General features: G+C 42.1%; 1 protein-coding gene across 6 annotated transcripts in view; it reads right to left on the minus strand.

Annotated features, from left to right (window-relative positions):
- The window catches only part of UNC13B (unc-13 homolog B), a 250,615-nt gene that overhangs the window by 41,282 nt on the left and 189,026 nt on the right, over positions 1-20,307 (minus strand). For 4 of the 6 annotated variants that reach the window (XM_087419541.1, XM_087419540.1, XM_087419543.1 and 1 more), the window contains exon 1: positions 16,238-18,253. The exons of the other annotated variants lie outside the window; for them this stretch is intronic. In XM_087419541.1, coding sequence (XP_087275667.1) covers positions 16,238-18,109 — 1,872 coding nt within the window. In that variant the 5' untranslated portion in view covers positions 18,110-18,253. Of the gene's footprint in view, positions 1-16,237; positions 18,254-20,307 lie in introns of those variants that run through there. 6 annotated transcript variants of the gene reach the window in all.

A 20,307-nucleotide genomic window follows, 5' to 3' on the forward strand; every position in this document is an offset into this window, starting at 1 on the left:
TATGGGACGCCACCACAGCATGGCTTGACAAGCCGTGTGTCAGTCCACGTCCAGGATCCGAACCTGCGAACACTGGGCCGCCGAAACAGAGCACGCAAACTTAACCGCTATGCCACCAGGACAACCCCCGAAAACACTTTTAAAAGGTTTCTGCACAAAAAAAACAAAGCAAATCCTTCAAGTGGTGTACACAGAGAGTTCCAAAGCTGCCAGGGCTCTCCAGAGAACAAATGGTAGATGTTTAGGCTCAACAGACCTAGTGCTAGCAGGTCTGGTGGTTTCTGCTCCTCCTTGTTCCCCTCCACCCCCAACAACTTCCCTGCCTCCTGAGACCTGGGCTCCAGCTAACTATCCTGGACCAAATGAGCTCCAGAACAAAAGAGGCAGAAGTAAGCTGTTTCGCTTTGGACAGGGGGTGAAGTTTTAGGAGAGCTAAAGATGGGAGAAGTTATAGGCAGAATGAGGCAAGATAGAGTAGAAAAAGCCTCCCGGTAGGACAGGCTAATGGACGATGTAAAAGTGGGTAAGAATTAGCAGGGGTCAGTAGTAGGCTCAAGATGAACTCTGGATTTAAGACCCTTCTCAGGTTGTCTGTGCTCTAATCAAGCCTATCTGCCTACTGCCAAAAGCTCTTCATGACTCCATTTCACCTCATCTGCCACCTGCCCTAGTTTTGTGGGTGGGATGATATTGGTAAAAGGAGGATCAGGCCTAAAAGGCAGCCAGAAGTGGTTGAAGCAAGTCTCCTAAGGTTGCTTGTGAGACGTAGCCCATCCCTAAATCCCCAGATCCTACCAACCAAAACTTATCTTCCCTTTGGAAACAGTCACTGTACTGACCAGATTTTTATTTCCTACCTAGAATTAGATGTTTGCCAGAAACCACTGGGCTTAAGGAAACAAAGTCGCAAAAAGTCTTTGGGAGCCAAGGTTCATAGGCTCAGATCATACACATTTCCTGTGCTTAGAGGGGACAATGTGTCTGGAGAAGCCTGCAGACACAGCATAGAGCATGCACGCACACGGCTCTGAAGGAGTGCCAGGGGAGTCAGAGGAGGTCTAGAGAAAGTACCTACAGCAAGTACCTTCACAGACACAACTTGTGCCTGAGGGAAACACAAGGTGAGCATGGCTCCTGCACATAGGACTACAGAACGTGTGCACACACCCATTTGCAAGAGGATTCAGTGTTCACTAGGGCCCAAATCACAGGCAAAGCAACCCCACAGTCTTCAGGAATCATTGCTTGCAGGCACAGAGCACTGGTATACTACGCATTCACATGGCATGGGGGAACCACATCACAGGTCTACAGAAGCTTGTGCTCACAGAGAGGCCAGGAAGCCTGCCCAGAAGCACAAAGCACATTCATACTTAGGGCCCCAGGCAAGAGACACAAAATGCCTGCAGCAACTCATGCTCTCAAATACGTGTGTATGCATGCTGGGCTCGCAAGAGTTTACAGCATATGCCAGTCTGCAGCAACAAGTAGAAAATGGACACACACTGTGCAAAGTAGAAGAGGAGGGCAATCAGTGTTTGGGGCAGTCAAACTGAGTACAAGTATAAGCACACACATGCTACACTGAATGTGCACCGTGCTGGCACACACATTCTCACACCGTGCTCCAGGGTGTCTGTAGGAGCACACACAAGCATGGAGCATGCACACAAACTACTTTCAGGAAAAAGAGACTATCTGCATGAGCCAACGCTCAGAGGCAGAAATCATGCATGCACACATACACAAATACCATGCTCAGGGGGGAGGGGTAGAAAATAGACAACAAAAAAGGCCCAAAGGGCCAGAGGCATAACCTGAAGGGCTCCTCGCTTTCCTTCTGCAAGGAGAGACAGAGCAGAAAAAAGGGGCAGAGAGGTTAGTAGATTCAGTCCTATAAGGGGACATTAAAGAAAATGCCAGCTAAACCTCCTCCTTCTCCGTGGAGGAGATGGAGAAGGCCTCTGAACAACTGGGCAGTTCACAGACCCAGCTCCCAGAATCCTTAACTCCTGTATTTGCTGGCTCCTGCTTTTTAATTTAGAAATCCCAGATTTGGCTACTCAAACCAAAGGGCAAAGTCTACCTGAGGATTCCAGTCACCTTCTTCCCCTTTCCAAAGTGGCCTGCATGCAGGGTCAGGGCCACAAGACTAGCTTTGTTACCAAGGGCGACTCCAACAGGCTATCTGAGCTGGCTGAGCACAGACTGAGTTCCTTCCTTAGAAGCTACATGAGTTCCCTCTGGATCTGAGATAAGTCCTCAAACTCCAAAGGCCTGGTGGCTGAGCCCTTTCCATTTTCTAACCCAGGCTTAGCCATGTGTTTGCCTAGCAAGCACTGGCCTGTTTTCCCAGAGCCTGAATTAAGTTAAGCCAGGTTGGGCCGGCCCCGTGGCTTAGCGGTTAAGTGCGTGCACTCCGCTACTTGCGGCCCGGGTTCAGATCCCGGGCGCGTACCGACGTACTGCTTCTCCGGCCATGCTGAGGCCGCATCCCACATACAACAACTAGAAGGATGTGCAGCTATGACATACAACTATCTACTGAGGCTTTGGGGGAAAAATAAATAAATAAAATTATTTAAAAAAAAAAAAAAAAGTTAAGCCAGGTTAAGGCCTGGAGTTAAGGCCAGGACCAGGATGCATCAGCTGGCCACTGCCCTAACAGAAGTACGATGATCTGGACGATAAAACCGTGACTGCAGTTCCAGGCCTGATTATCTATCAAATTCAGAACAATACCCCAAAGGAAAACTGAAACTTGCAGAAGAACCCAGGAAAGTCACCGCAGAGGAAGAATAAGGTCCCAAGATCACTCCTTTCCTATTTGTCAGAGACTACACTGCCTTCTAGGCCACACACAGGCCCACAGGCTTCCTTTTCTAAGGAAAGTCCATCCACCTGGACCCATCAGCTTCCCTGCACTTTCTTTTCCCTCCCTTTTAAAGATCCACTGATATTACCCAACAAGTAGGAGGGAGAATCTTAGAAACTAATCGTAAATTCCCAATTTTTCAAGCTATTTCTGATGACGTAATAGGTCACTTGACCTGACAGAAGAATGAACTCAGGACTAGGAATCTTCCAAAACAGTGCAGCTACAGAAAGGTGGGTGAGATGAAAAAGACAACTCCTGTAATGTGAACATGGCTCTTCTACATCTACTCCCCACCTCCCCTAGAGTAATCTGTTACATTTGAAAAAGAAAATTAGGCAAGGAATACGTTAACTGACCTTGTGACTCAAATTGGAAAGGTTTCTGTCCTCCACTATGTTAAATACATTGTACATATCATATCAAAGTTGCTTTGAATGTGTCCTTCTGTTCTTCCCAGAATTCCCCATAATGCCTAAAGAATAAAATCCAATCTGTCGACAAGGCCGTCAAGGTTTTCCGTGACCTGGCCTCTCATATCTACTGAAATTTTCTGCCTTCCTCTCAAAAGCAGAATGAGATGCCTCTCCACCATGTGCCCATGGTACCCACACGTCTATGTGCACACTTCTATGACAGTATATTGCCAGGACTGTCTCACTGCAATTGTCTGTATAAACGTCTCCTTTTAGACACTGTGAACTTCTTGAGAGCAAGAATTACATATACATTATTTTACCCTTGTAGCCTGAGCCTTAGCACATCTCCTAGTATTTGTATGTAGTAAAAGATAGGTCTCTCTTAGCCATAAGCTTGTACCATTTTCCAGACTTCAACAAACTGCTCTACTAGCCCTTCAATTTGTCCCACCTGTTGGACAAACATAAAAAAAACTTTTCTTGTAAGAATCAAACTTTTTGTGCTTCCTAACTTCCTAAAATGCCTTAGGATTTTTCCACTCAGATTTAGTTTTCAGTTTAAGTGATATATGTATATAGAATACCTGCTTTGCAGAAAAATCACTGAGCCCTAAGAATGATCTCACTCTTCCAAATACTCCATTGTATGAGGAAGTGACATACTTCCTCATTGTTAAAACAATCTTAACTCCATTGTACTTGGGAGTCAAAAGACTTGAGGTGCTCAATTTATCTGGGCCTGCATTTCCTTATCTGTAAAAAGTGAATAAGAACAGCTACCTCCCAGGGTTATTGCAAGGATTCATTTCTTTAACAAATACTTATTGAGAACCTGCTGCAGACTAGGCAATGTTCTTGGTGCTGGCGATCCATCAGGGAATGAAACAAACTCCCCGATCTTGAGAAGCTCCTATTCCAGTAGAAGAAGCTAACAGTTAACGATGATGATGAAGATGATGCCAGTAGCTAACACTAAGTGAACAGAGTATCTGTTTCTCGCATTTTATTTGAGTAAGTTCATTTATTTCTCAACTCTGCTGGGTAAATACTATTATTATCTCCATTTTGTTGTTGATGAAACTGAAGATCAGAGAGGCTAAGACATTTGCCTAAACTCACAGCAAGTGTCAAAGCCAAAATTTAAAACAGGCATTCTGGTTCCAGAATCTGGTTCCAGTAGATATATACTACATCATGTGTGATAGGGACGCTGCTGAAAAATTCAGGGGAAAAGATAATGCCCCCTGTGATGACATTACAGTTGCTATTAAAATTTTATAAAAGGTTGTCAGGAAGGCCTCATTGATAAAGTGACATCTAAGCAGAGACCTGAAGGAAATGAGTAAAGAAGCTATTCAGAGTTCCAGGAAAAAAGTATTCCAGTCAGAACATACAGCAAGTGCAAAGTCTGAGGTGAGAGCATAAGCGATGTGGAGGAAGAGCAAGTTTGTGCTAAGAGAACCAGTTCAAATAAGGCTCTACAGGCCCTTATAAACACTTGGGCTTTCATTCTGAGTGAGGCAGAATATCACTGGAAGATTTTGGGCAGAGAAGTGATATGATCTGACTCACGTTTTATAAGGATTACTCTGATTGCTGTGGGGAGAACAGACTGTAGAGAGACAAGGGTAGAAGCAGGTAGACCAGTTAGACTACTGCAATCACCTAGACAAGAGAAAATGGTGGCTTAGACAAGAATGATAGTGGTGGAGACAGAGATAGTGGTAAGACTTAGGATATTTTTTAAAGGTAGAGCAGGCAGAATTTACTAATTGACTGAATACAGGTTGAGAGAGAAAAGAAGTCAAGAATGACTCTATGAATCTGGGCCTGAGAAGCTTCAAGAATGGAGTTGCCATTTACTGGTAAGAAAGACTATAGGAAAAGCAGGTTTGGCAGGGGCTTGGGGAGAAGGATTAGGAATTTGGTTTTGGATATGTCAAACCTGAGATGCCTACTTACATCCAAATGGGGATGTTATGTAGATGTGGAATCTGGTGTTCATGGAAGATGTCTGGGCCAGAGATATAAATCTGGGAATGTTTATGAAACTCATGAGATTGAAAGAGATTACCTAGGAAGTGAGTATGACTAAAAAGAAGTTAGGATTGAATCCCGGGATGCCAAAAGTTTGGGAAAATGAGGAGGGACCAGCAAAAATGACTGAGAAGGAATAGTCAATATTGGGGGAGAACCAAGACAGAGAGGTGTTCTTGAAGCCAAGTGAAGAAAGTGTTTCAAAAAGAAGGAATTGAAGCCCAAGGATAGACTGAAGATCAATGGAATAGAATTGGGAGTCCAGAAATAAACTCTTACATTTATATCAGTTGATTTTTGACAAGGGGGCTAAGACTATTCAATGGGGAAAGAATATTCTTTTTCAACAAATGGTGCTGGGATAACTAGATAGCCACGTGCACAAGAATGAAGTTGGACCCCTATCTCACACCATATAAAACAATTAACTCAAAATGGATCGTAAACCTAAATGTCACTCAGAAATGTCATTTAATAGGAATAAAACTTTGTGACCTTGGATTAGACAATGATTTCTTACTGGTGAAACCAAAAGCACAATCAACACATCAAAAGACAGATAAATTGAACTTCATCAAAATTTAAAACTTTTGCAGTCTACTTTATACCCACTATGATAGCTATCGCGCACACAAGAAAACGAAGTAACAAGTGTTGGCAAGGATGTGGAGAAATTGGAACCTTTGTGCACTGTTGGTGGGAATGTAAAATGGTGGAGCCACTGTGGAAAAAAAATATGGCAATTCCTCAAAAAAATTAGAATTACCATATCATCCTGCAGTTCCACTTCTGGGGATATACCCAAAAGAAATGAAAGCAAGGACTCAAATATTTATAAGCCCATGTTCATAACAGCATTATTCACAATAGCCAAAGAGTGGAAGAAGCCCAAGTGTCCATTAATGGGTGAAGGGATAAACAAAATGTGGTATATACATACAATGGAATACCATTCAGCCTTAAAACAGAGGGAAATTTTGACACATGCTTCAACATGGATGAACCTTGAAGACATTATGCTAAGTAAAATGAGCCAGTCACAGAAGGACAAATATTGCGTCCTTATATGAGATACCTAGAGCAGTCTAATATTTAGAGACAGAAAGTATAATGGTGGTTGCCAGTGGCTAGGGAGAAGGGAGAATGGGGAGTTAGTTTAATGAATACAGTTTCAGTTGGGAAAGATGAAAAAGTTCTGAAGATTAGATGGTGGTGATGGTTGCACAACAATGTGAACGAATTTAAAATGGTTAAAATGATAACTTTTATGTTATGTATATTTTACCACAATAAAAAATTTTTAAAGAATAAAATCTTTATGCTGCAGAAGACACCATCAAGAAAGTGAAAAGAGAACCCACAGATTGGGGAAAAATGTTTACATATCATATATCTGATAAGGGACATATATCCAGAATACATAAAGAACTTTTACTACTCAACAACAAAAAGACAAACAACTCAATTTAAAAATGGGCAAAGGATCTCAATAGATATTTCTCCAAAGAAAATATAAAAATGGCCAATAGGTACATGAAAAGATGCTCTATATCATTAGCCATTAGGGAAATGCAAATCAACACCACAGTAAGATACCCCTCACACCCACTAGGATGGCTATAATGAAAAACATAGACATTAACAAGTGTTAGCAAGGATGTGGAGAAATTAGAACTCTCATATGTTGCTGATGGGACTGTAAAATGGTGCAACCACATTGGAAAACAGTCTGGCAGTTTCTCAAAAATGTTAAACATAGAGTTACCATATGATCCAGCAACTCTACTTCTAGGTATATACCCAAGGGAACTGAAAACATACGTCTGCACAAAAACTTGTACATGAATGTTCATAGCAATGTTATTCATAAGCCAAAAAGTGGTTTAAAAAAACCCAAATGTCCAATAATTGATGAATAAACAAAATATGGAATATCCATATAATGGAGCATTATTCAGCCACAAAAACAAATGAAGTACTGATACATGTTACAACATGGGTGAATCTTGAAAACATTATGCTAAGCAGAAGGAGACGGTCACAAAAGACCACATATTGTATGAGTCTATTTATATGCAATGTCCAGAATAGGCAAATCCATAGAAACCGAAAGCAGATTAGTGGTTGTCAGAGGTTGAGGGAAAAGGGGACTGGAGAGTGACCGCTCATAGATAAGGGGTTTCTTTTTGGGATGATGGAAATGTTCTGGAATTGATGGTTGCATAACTCTGAATATCCTAAAAACCACTCAATTGTACATTTAAGGGATTTTAAGGGTGAATTTTATGGTATATAAATTATAACTCAATAAAGCTGTTATAATAAAAAGATGGAATCAATCAATTATGTCAAGTTGCTAATTGATTAAGAGGAGGACTAAAAATGGACCAGGAGTTTGGCAATATGGTGGTCATCTAAGGCCTTCACCAAAGGTATTTTGGTGGAGTGGTAGGAATGAAAGAATTGAATTTTTACGTAATGCATGTGAGAATACTTAAAACAGTGCCTTGTATATAGCCCCCCCAAAAAGAAAGAAAAGGATGAAAAATAACTCGAATTAATGGTAAACTACTACTCGTAAGCTTAGGCCCTAAAAGGTGCCAAGCAGAGCAGTGAAGAAAGCTTATTTCTCAAATGTTTCAGTGGTAGTAGCCACTGATATACGGAATCAGTTTACCAGGTGGGGTAACAGGTCTTGTGGACTCTCTAACAAGAACGTGTTGGTGAGAGACTGGCCTACATGCTTATCCTGCTCTATGGACGGTGCTGGAGTCAGGCCTGGACCCAGCACAGAAGGGGTGCTGCCACCGCCGGGCAGTCCCCCCACCACTCCCTCTGCAGCCCAGATCAGACTGGATCTTGGCTAGGACCCAGAACTTCGGCTTGCTTGCTTTCTGGTGTTTCAGAAGACCTCCTCCTTCTCATTATCACTGCTGCCGCCACCACCTGCTTACCACAGGTACGACAATTTCCTGCATCATCCAGCAGGATGTCAGCCCAGAAGGGGAACTTGGCAAACTGAAGAGTTAGGCCCAAGTGTCCTGGGTGTTCAAGCTAACATCAACTCCCACCAAGGTTTAAAGAGTTAGTAAGGAAGTACTACTTTGATATTTGCTGTTTCTATTGCAATAATTTCTAAATGCCCAAGGAGAAGGAAAAAGGGCTGCAAAGTTAAGAGGAGAGAGAAATCCCTTATAGCTGAGGAATTACAGAAAGCTTCCTGGAGATGGTGATGTTTTGGCTGTATGTTAAAGAACTGAGTCAAGTTTGCTAGGATGACATGGTGAACACAGCACCTTAGGCTAGAAGGAAGCATGTGTATGTGAATATGCTGAGAACAGAAAGTGCAAGGTGAATTTGTGAGACAGTCAAGTTTCCTTTTTGGTGGAGTATAGTGGACAATGGGAGATAAGCCTGGAAATGTAAACTAGAGACCAACTGTAGTGGCCTTGAACACCAAGTGAAGGAATTTAGAGTTTTTTTGATAAGCTATATGGAGTAAGTAGCTCTCGGGATATTTGGAAGGAGTGTGACATGATTTTAATTTTTCATTTTTTCAATTTAATTTTATGACTTGGTATTACATTCATATGATTCAAATTCTAAAAAGTATAAAAGGGTATAAAGTGAAAATCTCCTTCTCATCCCATTAGTTTTTCACCTAATACCTTTCCCCATGGGCAATCATGTATCAGCTTCTTTTGGATCTTTGTTAGATATCCTATACATACAGAAACAGACATTATGGGTTTGTGTGTGCATTCTTTCCCTTTCATTTTTATACAGATGTAAGCATCTTACACATACCGTTGTGCACCTTGTTTTTTGCATATGTCAATATATATTAGATATCCTTCCATTTCAGTAAAGAGCTACCTTATTCTTTTTTTTTTCTTTTGTGAGGAAGATTAGCCCTGAGCTAACATCCGTTGCCAATCCTCCTCTTTTTGCTGAGGAAGATTGGCCCTGGGCTAACATCCGTGCCCATTTTCCTTTACTTTATATGGGACGCTGCCACAGCATGGCTTGACAAGTGGTGCGTTGGTCCGCACCCGGGATACAATCCTGCAAACTCCAGGCTGCCGAAGTGGAGCATGCCAACTTAACCACTACACCACAGGGCCAGCCCCAACTTCATTCTTTTTTATAGCTATGTGGTACTGTATTCCATTGTTCGAACGTGCCAATAAGTTATTTAACCAGTCTTTCTTAATGAACATTTAGACTGTTTTCAATTTTTGCTATTAAAAATAATGCTTCAAAAATACCCTTGAACATATGTCCCATCGACATAGGAAAATATACCTGCAGGATATATTCCTGGAAGTGGTGTTGGGGGTCAAAAAGAATATATAATTCTGATAAATTTGCCACTTGCCTTCCTTACAGGTTATACCAATTTACACTCCCATCCCACCAGCAATGTATAAGTGCCTGTTCCCTCACATCTTTGCCAACACAATATGTTTCATAATTTTAATTTGCCTTAGAAAGATTAATCAGGTTATATGTATAAAAGGACAACTCCATTTACATTTAAAACTGGATGAATACAGCATATGCTCTTTGGATAAATTTAACTTTGATTGGGAGATGTAATTTTAAAGCAACATATCTCCATGCTACCTAGAAAAATGTTCTCTCATTTCTTGTAGTCAAAAACCATTCCATTCTTCAGGTCTTAGGTGAGCAGCTTTTAGCTGGAGATGGAAGAAAGGGAATATGACATGTGGAGGGCAGAGTCAGGCTCCTGGGCAGGGCCAGCACTATAAGCAGTTCCTGGAGAGCTCCAAGTCAGAAATAAGGTTCTGTGTTGTCAAGTCCAGTACTAAGAAGAAGATAGGTCGGTAATATAGAATTGCTATATATGTAGGTTACTATATATGAACACCATGGTAATTATAAACCAGAAACCTATAATAAATACACAAAAAACTAAGAGAAAGCAACCCAAACATAATACTAAACCATAATAATGGTTTGAAGGCCATGAAACCACAAGGGAAGAGAGCAAGAGAAGAAGAAAGGCACAGAGAACTACTAAAACACCAAGAAAAAAAGTAAAAAAACAGGGGGCCGGTCCCGTGGCGTAGTGGTTAAGTGCGCGTGCTCTGTTTCGGCAGCCCAGGTTCAGAGCCCCTGCACACACCGACGCACTGCTTGTCAGGCCATGCTGTGTCAGCGTCCCATATAAAGTGGAGGAAGATGGGCACAGATGTTAGCCGAGGGCCAGTCTTCCTCAGCAAAAGGAGGAGGATTGGCATGGATGTTAGCTCAGGGCTGATCTTCCTCACACACACACACAAAAAAAGTAAAAAAACAGCAGTAAGTACATATTTATCAATAGCGACTTTAAACGTCAATGGACTAAATGCTCCAATTAAAAGGCAGAGAGTGGCTGACTGGATTAAATAACAAGACCCATACATATGCTGCACACAAGAGACACAATTCAGACCTAAAGACACTCACAAACTGAAAGGGAAGGGAAAGAAAAAGATAATCCATGCAAATGGCAATGAAAAGAAAGCTGGGGTGGTAATACTCATCTCAGACAAAACAGACTTTAAAACAAAAACTGTAACAAGAGACAAATGCACCACATAATGATCAAGGGAACAATCCAACAAGAGGACATAACATTCGTAAATACCTATGCACCCAACGTAGGAGCACCTAAATATATAAAGCAATTATTAACAAACATAAAAGGAGAAATAGACAGTAACACAATAATAGTACGGGACTTTAATACTCCACTTAAACCAATGGATAGACCATCCAAACAGAAGATCAATAAGGAAAGATTGGCCTTAAACAACACACTAGAACAGATGGACTTAGCAGATATATACGGAACATTCCATCCAAAAAGCACAGAATATAGACTCTTTTCAAATGCACATGGAACGTTCTCCAGGACTGGTCACATATTCTAATTTTTAAAAAAATTTTTTTGTTTATTGCAGTAACATTGGTTTATAACATTGTATAAATTTCAGGTGTACATCATTATACTTCTGTTTCTACACAGATTACATCATGTTCACCACCCAAATACTAATTACAACTCATCACCACACACATGTGCCTAATCATCCCTTTCACCCTCCTCCCTCTCCCCTTCCCCTCTGGTAACCACCAATCCAATCTCTGTCTCTATGTGTTTGTTTATTGTTGTTATTATCTACTACTTAATGAAGGAAATCATACGATATTTGACCTTCTCCCTCTGACTTATTTCGCTTTGCATAATACCCTCAATGTCCATCCATGTTGTCACAAATGGCTGGATTTCATCGTTTCTTATGGCTGACTAGTATTCCATTGTGTATATATACCACATCTTCTTTATCCATTCGTCCCTTGATGGGCCCTTAGGTTGCTTCCAAGGCTTGGCTATTGTGGTCCCATAGTCTAAATCGAAGAAGACTGAAATAATACCAAGCATCTTTTCTGACCACAATGGTATGAAACTAGAAATCAGCTATAGGAAGAAAATCAGAAAAGCGACAAATATGTGGAGATTAAAGAAAATGCTACTGAACAACGATTGGGTCAATGAAGAAATCAAAGGAGAAATCAAAAGAATACCTCGACACAAATGAAAACGAAAATACGACATGCCAGAATTTATGGGATACAGCAAAAGCAGCTCTAAGAGGGAAGTTTATAGCAATACAGGCCTATCTCAACAAATAAGAAAAATCTCAAACAATCTCACAGTACACCTAAAGGAACTGGAAAAAGAAGAACAAACAAAGCCCAAAATCAGTAGAAGGAGAGAAATAATAAAAATCAGAGCAGAAATAAATGAAATAGAGACCAAAAAAACAATAGAAAAAATTAATGAAACCGAGAGCTGGTTCGTTGAAAAGATAAACAAAATTGACAGACCTTTAGCCAGACTCACCAAGAAAAAAAGAGAGAAGGTGCAAATAAGTAAAATCAGAAATGAAAGAGGAGAAATTACAACGGACACCTCAGAAATACCTTAGAATCATACAACCTTCCAAAACTGAATCAAGAAGAAATAGATAATTTGAATAGACGAACCACCAGTAAGGAGATGGAAACAGTAATCAAAAACCTCCCCAAAAATAAAGGTCTAGCACCAGACGGCTTCCCTGGAGAATTCTACCAAATCTTCAAAGAATAATTAATACCTATCCTTCTCAAACTCTTTTCAAATATTGAACAGCAGGGGAAGCTTCCTCACTTATTCTATGAAGCCAACATTACCCTGATACCAAAACCAGACAAGGACAACACAAAAAAAGAAAATTACAGGCCAATATCACTGATGATCATCAATGCAAAAATCCTCAACATAATACTAACAAATTGCATACAACAATACATTAAAAAGATCATACTCCATGATCAAGTGGGATTTATTCCATGGACGCAGGGATGGTTCAACATCCACAAATCAATCAACATGATACACCACATTAATAAAATGAAGAATAAAAATCACATGATTATCTCAATAGATGCAGAGAAAGCATTTGACAAGATACAGCATCCATTTATGATAAAAACTCTGAATAAAATGGGTATAGAAGGAAAGTACCTCAACATAATAAAGACCATATATGACAAACCCACAGCTAATATCATCCTCCATGGTGAAAAACGGAAAGCTATCCCTCTAAGAACAGGAACCAGACAAGGATGCCCACTGTCACCACTCCTATTTAACATAGTATTAGAAGTCCCACCCAGAGCAATCAGGCAAGAAAAAGAAATAAAAGGGATCCAATTTGGAAAGGAAGAAGTGAAACTGTCACTATTTGCAGATGACATGATTTTATATATAGAAAACCCTAAAGAATCCACCAAAAAACCTTTACAAGTAATAAACGAATACGGTAAAGTTGCAGGATACAAAATCAACATACAAAAATCAGTTGTGTTTCCATACACTAACAACAAAGTAGCAGAAAGAGAAATTAAGAATACAATCCCATTTACAAGTGCAACAAAAAGAATAAAATACCTAGGAATAAACTTAACCAAAGAAGTGAAAGATCTGTACACTGAAAACTATAAAACATTGCTGAAAGAAATTGAAGAAGACACAAAGAAATGGAAAGGCATTCCGTGCTCTTGGATTGGAAGAATTAATGTAGTTAAGACATGCATACTTCCTAAAGCAATCTACAGAGTCAGTGCAATCCCTATCAAAGTTCCAACAACATTTTTCACAGAAATAGAACAAAGAATCCTAAAATTTATATGGAACAACAAAAGACCCCGAATAGCCAAAGGTATCCCGAGAAAAAAGAAGAAAGCTGGAGGTATCACACTCCCTGATTTCACAATGTACTACAAAGCTATAGTAACCAAAACAGCATGGTACTGGCACAAAAACAGACACACAGATCAATGGAATAGAATCAAGAGCCCAGAAATAAACCCACATATCTATAGACAGCTAATTGTCGACAAAGGAGCCAAGAACATACAATGGGGAAAAGAAAGTCTCTTCAACAAATGGTGTTGGGAAAACTGGACAGTCACATGCAAAAAAATGAAAGTAGAGCATTATCTTACACCATACACAAAAATTAACTCCAAATGGATTAAAGACTTAAATGTAAGACCTGAAACCATAAAACTTCTAGAAGAAAACTTAGGAAGTATGCTCTTCGACATCAGTCTTAGCAACATATTTTCAAGTACCATGTCTGACCAGGCAAGAGAAACAATAGAAAAAATAAACAAATGGGACTACATCAAACTAAAAAGCTTCTGCACAGCAAAGGAAACCATCAACAAAATGAAAAAACATAACAATTGGGAAAAGATATTTGCAAACCTGATAAGGGCTTAATCTCCAAAATCATATAAAGAACTCATACATCTCAACAACACAAAAACTAACAAACCAATTTAAAAACGGGCAAAAGACCTGAACAGACATTTCTCCAAAGAAGATATACAGATGGCCAGCAGGCACCTGAAAAGATGTTTAACATCATTAACTATCAGGGAAATGCAAATCAAAACTACAATGAGATATCACCTCACATCTGTCAGAATGGGTATAATTAACAAGACTGGAAACAACAAGTGTTGGAGAGGATGTGGAGAGAAGGGAACTCTCATACACTGCTGGTGGGAGTGCAAACTGGTGCAGCCACTATGGAAAACAGTATGGAAATTTCTCAAAAAATTAAGGATAGAACTACCATATGATCCAGCTATTCCACTGCTGGGTATTTATCCAAAGAACGTGAAAACACCAGTGCCTAAAGATACATGCACCCCTGTGTTCACTGCAGCATTATTCACAATAGCCAAGTCTTGGAAGCAACCTAAGTGCCCATCAAGGGACGAATGGATGAAGAAGATATGGTATACATACACAATGGAATACTACTCAGCCATAAGAAATGATGAAATCCAGCCATTTGTGACAACATGGATAGACATTGAGGGTATTATGCAAAGTGAAATAAGTCAGAGGAAGAAGGTCAAATACTGTATGTCCTTGGTCATAAGTAGAAGATAAAAACAACAACAAACAAACACATAGAGATAGAGATTGGATTGGTGGTTACCAGAGGGGAAGGGGGGAGGGAGGAGGGAGAAAGGGATGATTAGGCACATGTGTGTGGTGATGGATGATAACTAGTCTTTGGGTGGTGAACACGATGTAATCTATGCAGAAATAGAAGTATAATGATGTACACCTGAAATTTATACAATGTTACAAACCTATGTTACCACAATTAAAAAAAAAAAAAAAGATAGGTTGGGATAAGGGAAATTCCCACAGTGGCCTATGAGGTGGAGAAGCCCCACCAGCTGCTGGGGAAATGGCAATCTTATCTCAGCATAATCCCATCAAGAATAATTTTAAAATGCAACATAGGATTGCATCAAGCCCTCTACTGTCTGTGAGCAATATGCCTCATCCTCCATTCCTGCCTCCTACCCCACACCTACTTTACGTTGGAATATCCTAGAAGTCCTGCAGCTGTAAATTACTTCTGCCCAGACGTTCCTCCCTCTTTTGAAAAGGTACTTCCTAAAGCTCCCTCCAATAGGTTGGAAGCTCCCTAGGGACAGAAACTCCTTTTCTGTTGCTTTAGAATCGTCTTTCACTTCAATTCCCACAGGATTAGCTTAAAATCTATACAGTCATGCACCACATAATGATGTTTCAGTCAAAGATGGATCACATACATGACAGTGGTCCCATAAGATTAGTACCATCTAGCCTAGATGTGTAGTAGGCTATACCATCTAGGTTTGTGTAAGTACACTCTGTGATGTTTGCACGACAACGAAAGTGCCTAACAACGCATTTCTGAGAACGTGTCCCTGTTGTTAAGTGACACATGACTGTATGCAAGTAACTTAGACTACTTCAAGCCATGGACCTCCCCCATCACCTTGTGAAACTCACCACCAAGCTGGGCCTCATGCTGGCCTAATGGAGGCCATACCCAGTCAGCTGTGACCCCATTAAATAGAGTCTCAGAATACCTGGGTGCATGTCTTCTACTGAGAGATGGTTTGCCTTCTGTACTAGCTCGTGCAAAAGTTTTTTCTGCCTCAGTCTTTTCTCTCTTAGAATATTTTTAAAATTGTAGGTGCACTTGTTGAGGTAGATGGTCTCTGCACACACTTGCTCTAGGCTTAGTCTGACCTGCTTGGGAGATTCAGGCCCGGAACAAGTTTCACTTCCCAGACACGGAGCCAGAGCAACATCTGGCAAAGAATATGCAAGAGGCAGGTTATTACAAGCCAGAGAGAAGTTGTTGGGATACTGAGAGGTTTGGTCTCCCTGTGTAGAGATGCCCATTCCACCAGAGACCACACTGAGCAAGCTCTCACTCCCCTGACTTTCAGGGCTATCCACTGAGAAATCCTGGGCACGCCCTGAACTCACTGTCCCAAGAAGTCTATCGCTGATCTCTGACTGGGATCCACTCTCATTGCTTTCCAGGTCCTCAGGACTGATGGACCCACTGTTCTCCATCTTCTGAAATACTCCCTGCAGAGCTGAACGAAAGTGGTGAACTGCTCGGCCCAGTTTACTCATGTAAAATTTAATTTCTACATCTTCATCCTCCTGTGAGCCACTCAGACCACAAGAAGACTTTTCAAAGACATCTTTAAGGACCTGAGAAGCACATTCCTCCTCTTCATTCAAGTCAATATGAACCATGTCACTGAAAGTCTTGGGCCCTATGATAATTTCCTCCATCATGCTGTCACAGCTCAGAGTTGCAAACCTCCTGGACTTATCTATCAAAAGGTCCTCTAACTGCTTTGAGCTCAGAACATCAAGCCCAGCTTCACAGGCCAGGAGCTTGTCCTCTGTGTTCAGCAACCCACACAGTGACAGGCAGCTGCTGGCCTCATTCTTATCGCTGCAGTGTTCTCTTTCTGTTACCTCACATGCTTCAAGTCCTTGGCTGTATTGTTTGAAAACCTGGGATTTCCCAGAATCCTCCTCTTTTGTGATTAACACTAGGGAAGGCTCCTCAAATTGATGGAGGGTAGACAGAGACGCCTCTCTCCCTGTCAGCTCACCACAGCCACGACTGATGACTTGGGATGTTCCTGATGTTCCTTTTACTTCGTCCCCTGGCTTAGACACATCACTTGGCTTTGCTAAATTGTTCTTGGGTGGGAAGCAAAGGCCTTGCTGTTCAGGGGTCTGGGGTTCTCTATGTTGATTCTGAGCCCTCATTTGATATGCTCCTGTTATGGGTCCTCTGACTCCTGTTTCCATCTGAAGAACTGGTTCATCCAAGTTTAAAGAATTTGAATTACGATCCTGAAGTTGTTGCAAAAATGATAGAGACTCTTTTTGGGGATTCTCATAGCACTGTGGCCAGCTTGGTTCTTCTCTGGTGGCAATCCAGACCCCTACATTCTGCAAGAGGATGGATTTCTGCAAGATGAAGTCTCTGTGCTCTAGATGGGCAAGCTTCACAACAGCAGGCCTGGGGGCTGGGGCTCTGCCTGCCCTGTAAGCCTCTCTGATGTACCTGTTGCAATGCATGCCATTAACACAGAGATGCTTGGCCAGGAAGCTGTGCACCAGCTCCATGGTATTCTCCCCATCTTGTTCAGGAAGTCCATACATATACAGAATGGCTTCCTCACTGGGTCGGTCCACATGGGGTTCCTGGGCCTTTCCACCCACACACACCTTGGCCAGGGAGCTGCTGGCCACCTGCAAGCCTTCTATCTCACTTAGAACCAAGTCTACACAGCTCGAGACTTCATCCACTGAACCCCAGACTTGGCTTAAGTGCTGCTGCAGCTCAGCAATCTCAGTTTGCAGATGGCTGATGCCTTGCAGCTCTCTGATAATATAGTCTACTACATCCCCCAAAGGTTCTCGCTGTTCAGGGCTGCAGCCTTGGCCAAGGCCTCTGGACAAAAGGGGCTTGGCTTGATTCCTCTCTGAGGGCTCTTGACAGCTTGTGGTAATGCTAGCAGATGAGAGGTCCTGAGAGCCAGAGCCTGAAACACAGGCAGTGGAGCCCAGAAGCAGCTGGCTGCTGGCCTGCTGCCCAAAGCTGCAACGTTGGGCCTGGCCTCCATTTCTATCCCCACCAGTGGCTGAGGCTACTGACCCACAGCGAGGGGTCAGGGAACTGTCCTCTGGTGAGGATCCAGCAGGGCCTGAGGACTTGCTCTTGATGCCACACATAGTCTCGACCTTAGCTTTATCTGGGGAAAGCTTGGAGGAGGGTCCCATGGTGACCATGATTTCTTCCTCTGACTCTTGCAACAATCGCTTCATTTTCTTCCTCGGGGTCTGAGGGATTTTCTGCTTCTTCCTCTTATTTCTGGTCAGGATAGTTAATAGAGATTGTCCTAGAAGGCAATACCCCGTCCTGCTCTTTTCAGTCTATTTCTAGCAATTGTTGCTGGCTGATGCCTTGGGCTTAACCCACAGTGCTGCCTGGAATGGTCCCAGGTGTGGTCTCCAAACCTGGCACATGCCCCTGGATCCTGGCTTGACTCTTATCTTGCAGCTAGTAAAAAAAGGAAAACAGTGCACTCAAGTCAGAAAGCAGCACGATACTTTTAATCTGAATCAAGCTGTCAAGCAGGAATAAGAACATTACCTTCTAAGACTGTAGGAGTCAATCCTGACCTGCCTCCCAACGCTAGCCTTAAAGGCTATAGGCAGTCAGTTCTCTCTCCTTGGCTTCCCATCAGAGTATTGACGTAAAATCAAATCAAGTCCTTGTGTTCTGGGAAAGTACCTAAAAGCAACAGGATTGAGACAAACTCCTGGGAAGCAGGTGGGGGTGAGGTCAGTGTCTGGTTCAGGGACGAACAAACAGATACTTAACCACCAAAGCTCAAATCACGTACACAGTGAAAGACAAGACATGGAATGTTTCTTTCTTTTTCTCCCCCAATTTGTTGTTCTGGTGAGGACTAAGTTACTCAAAGGTTTCGCTCCTGCCTGTGCTTGTAGCACAAACTGTTTTCTCTTGTTTAGTGATAGCAACTCTTCACGTGGAGACAGGACCATGGCAAGTGTTTTAAACTTGGGGAACAAAAAATGTTTTCTACACCTAATTCTAGAATAAGGTGGCACAGTATGGGCATAGTCACTGACCAGACTCAGGTGGCATTTAACATATTTGGATCTAGAGGGGCAGGTGGTCAAAGGCACACATATGATGGGCTCACAGCTGGGGACGAAGAAGGTCAGACGCAGCCTGGAGACTTGGACTCCATTTAATAGTCCCTAAGAGCTTGGTGTAGCCTAATCAATACACAGATTCAGCTTTCTTGGCCCACAGAGCATCTGTCTAATGCTGCCTTCAGAGCAGTGGGGTAAGTGATTTCCCAGCACTGTCTACTGTTGTAGTAACAGAGGGCTGCTCTAGCTGCCCTCTGACGGGCCTGGAGAGAACGATGAAAGGGACATATGGGGAGCTGGTTACTTCACAGAGGGCTCTGGGGTTCTTTGCTGTTCCCCAAAAAGGTGAAGACAGACCTGCCACCAGTCTTGCCCCTACGTCCTAAGCTACTGGTGACTGTACTACAGAAGTAGAGACGACTATTACCTTATGTGGGGTGGGCATCCATTCTCTTTTTACTGGGAACGTTCAGAATGTAGGCAAGGAGCAGAATAGAAAGGAGAAAGGGAAAATCAGAGAGCCAAAGAATGCGTGGGACTGCCGATACTCTCTGGCTCTGCTGGGTCACCCTGGTGGGGGTGGGACGGGGGGAATGGGCTGGTGGTAGACATGCTACCCTTCACGTTCTTCAACTAGAGATAGTTTCCCCATTTTCCAGATTTGATCTATTTCTAAATCTTCTAAACCTCTGCCTCCTTTCCTTTCCCAGGGCTTAAGTTAACCCTAAAAGGGGAAAACTGCCTGTGAAGAACACCACTAGACAACACCCACGGCAATTCATTTTCAGGAAAGGCCAACATCTACAATCTGTGGGCCTGAAAGCCAAAGCACTGTGCTTCCCCAGACCAAGAAGAACCAGAAGGGATGAGTCACAAGACTTGGGATAAAGATGAAACTGACCCCTTTTACTGGAAATAACCAGGCCAAGAACCAAGAGACAGAAACTAGATTAATTCCCATTTCATTTCTTCCCTTCTTCTTTCTAGCTCATCTAAAAACTTCTTAAGTAGTCAAGAAATTCCTCATCTAAGAACGCTACCCATCATGTGAGGCACTGGAGAGGCCCAATTACTACTTTTTAAGCATTATTGCTTTACTCCAGTGTCTCAAGGGGCTGGGATCAGCCATACCCCTAATTTGGCCAACCCAGTCTAGTCTGTGTGAGAGGGACAGAGGATGCTCTATGTACACCACCAGAACTCCTGGGTCTTAAGCTTAGTGCCCAGCTACCCAGGAAGCAAAGCCCCCAATTCTAGGACTCATCAAATTCTTCCTTCTCTCCTCCCACAACTACAAAATCTATACTTACAAAGCCACCCCTCTCTTTTCTCCACAACTG

This window comes from Ceratotherium simum, chromosome 29, assembly GCF_057802395.1.
Source record: "Ceratotherium simum simum isolate JZ-2026a chromosome 29, ASM5780239v1, whole genome shotgun sequence".
Lineage (NCBI taxonomy): Eukaryota > Metazoa > Chordata > Mammalia > Perissodactyla > Rhinocerotidae > Ceratotherium > Ceratotherium simum.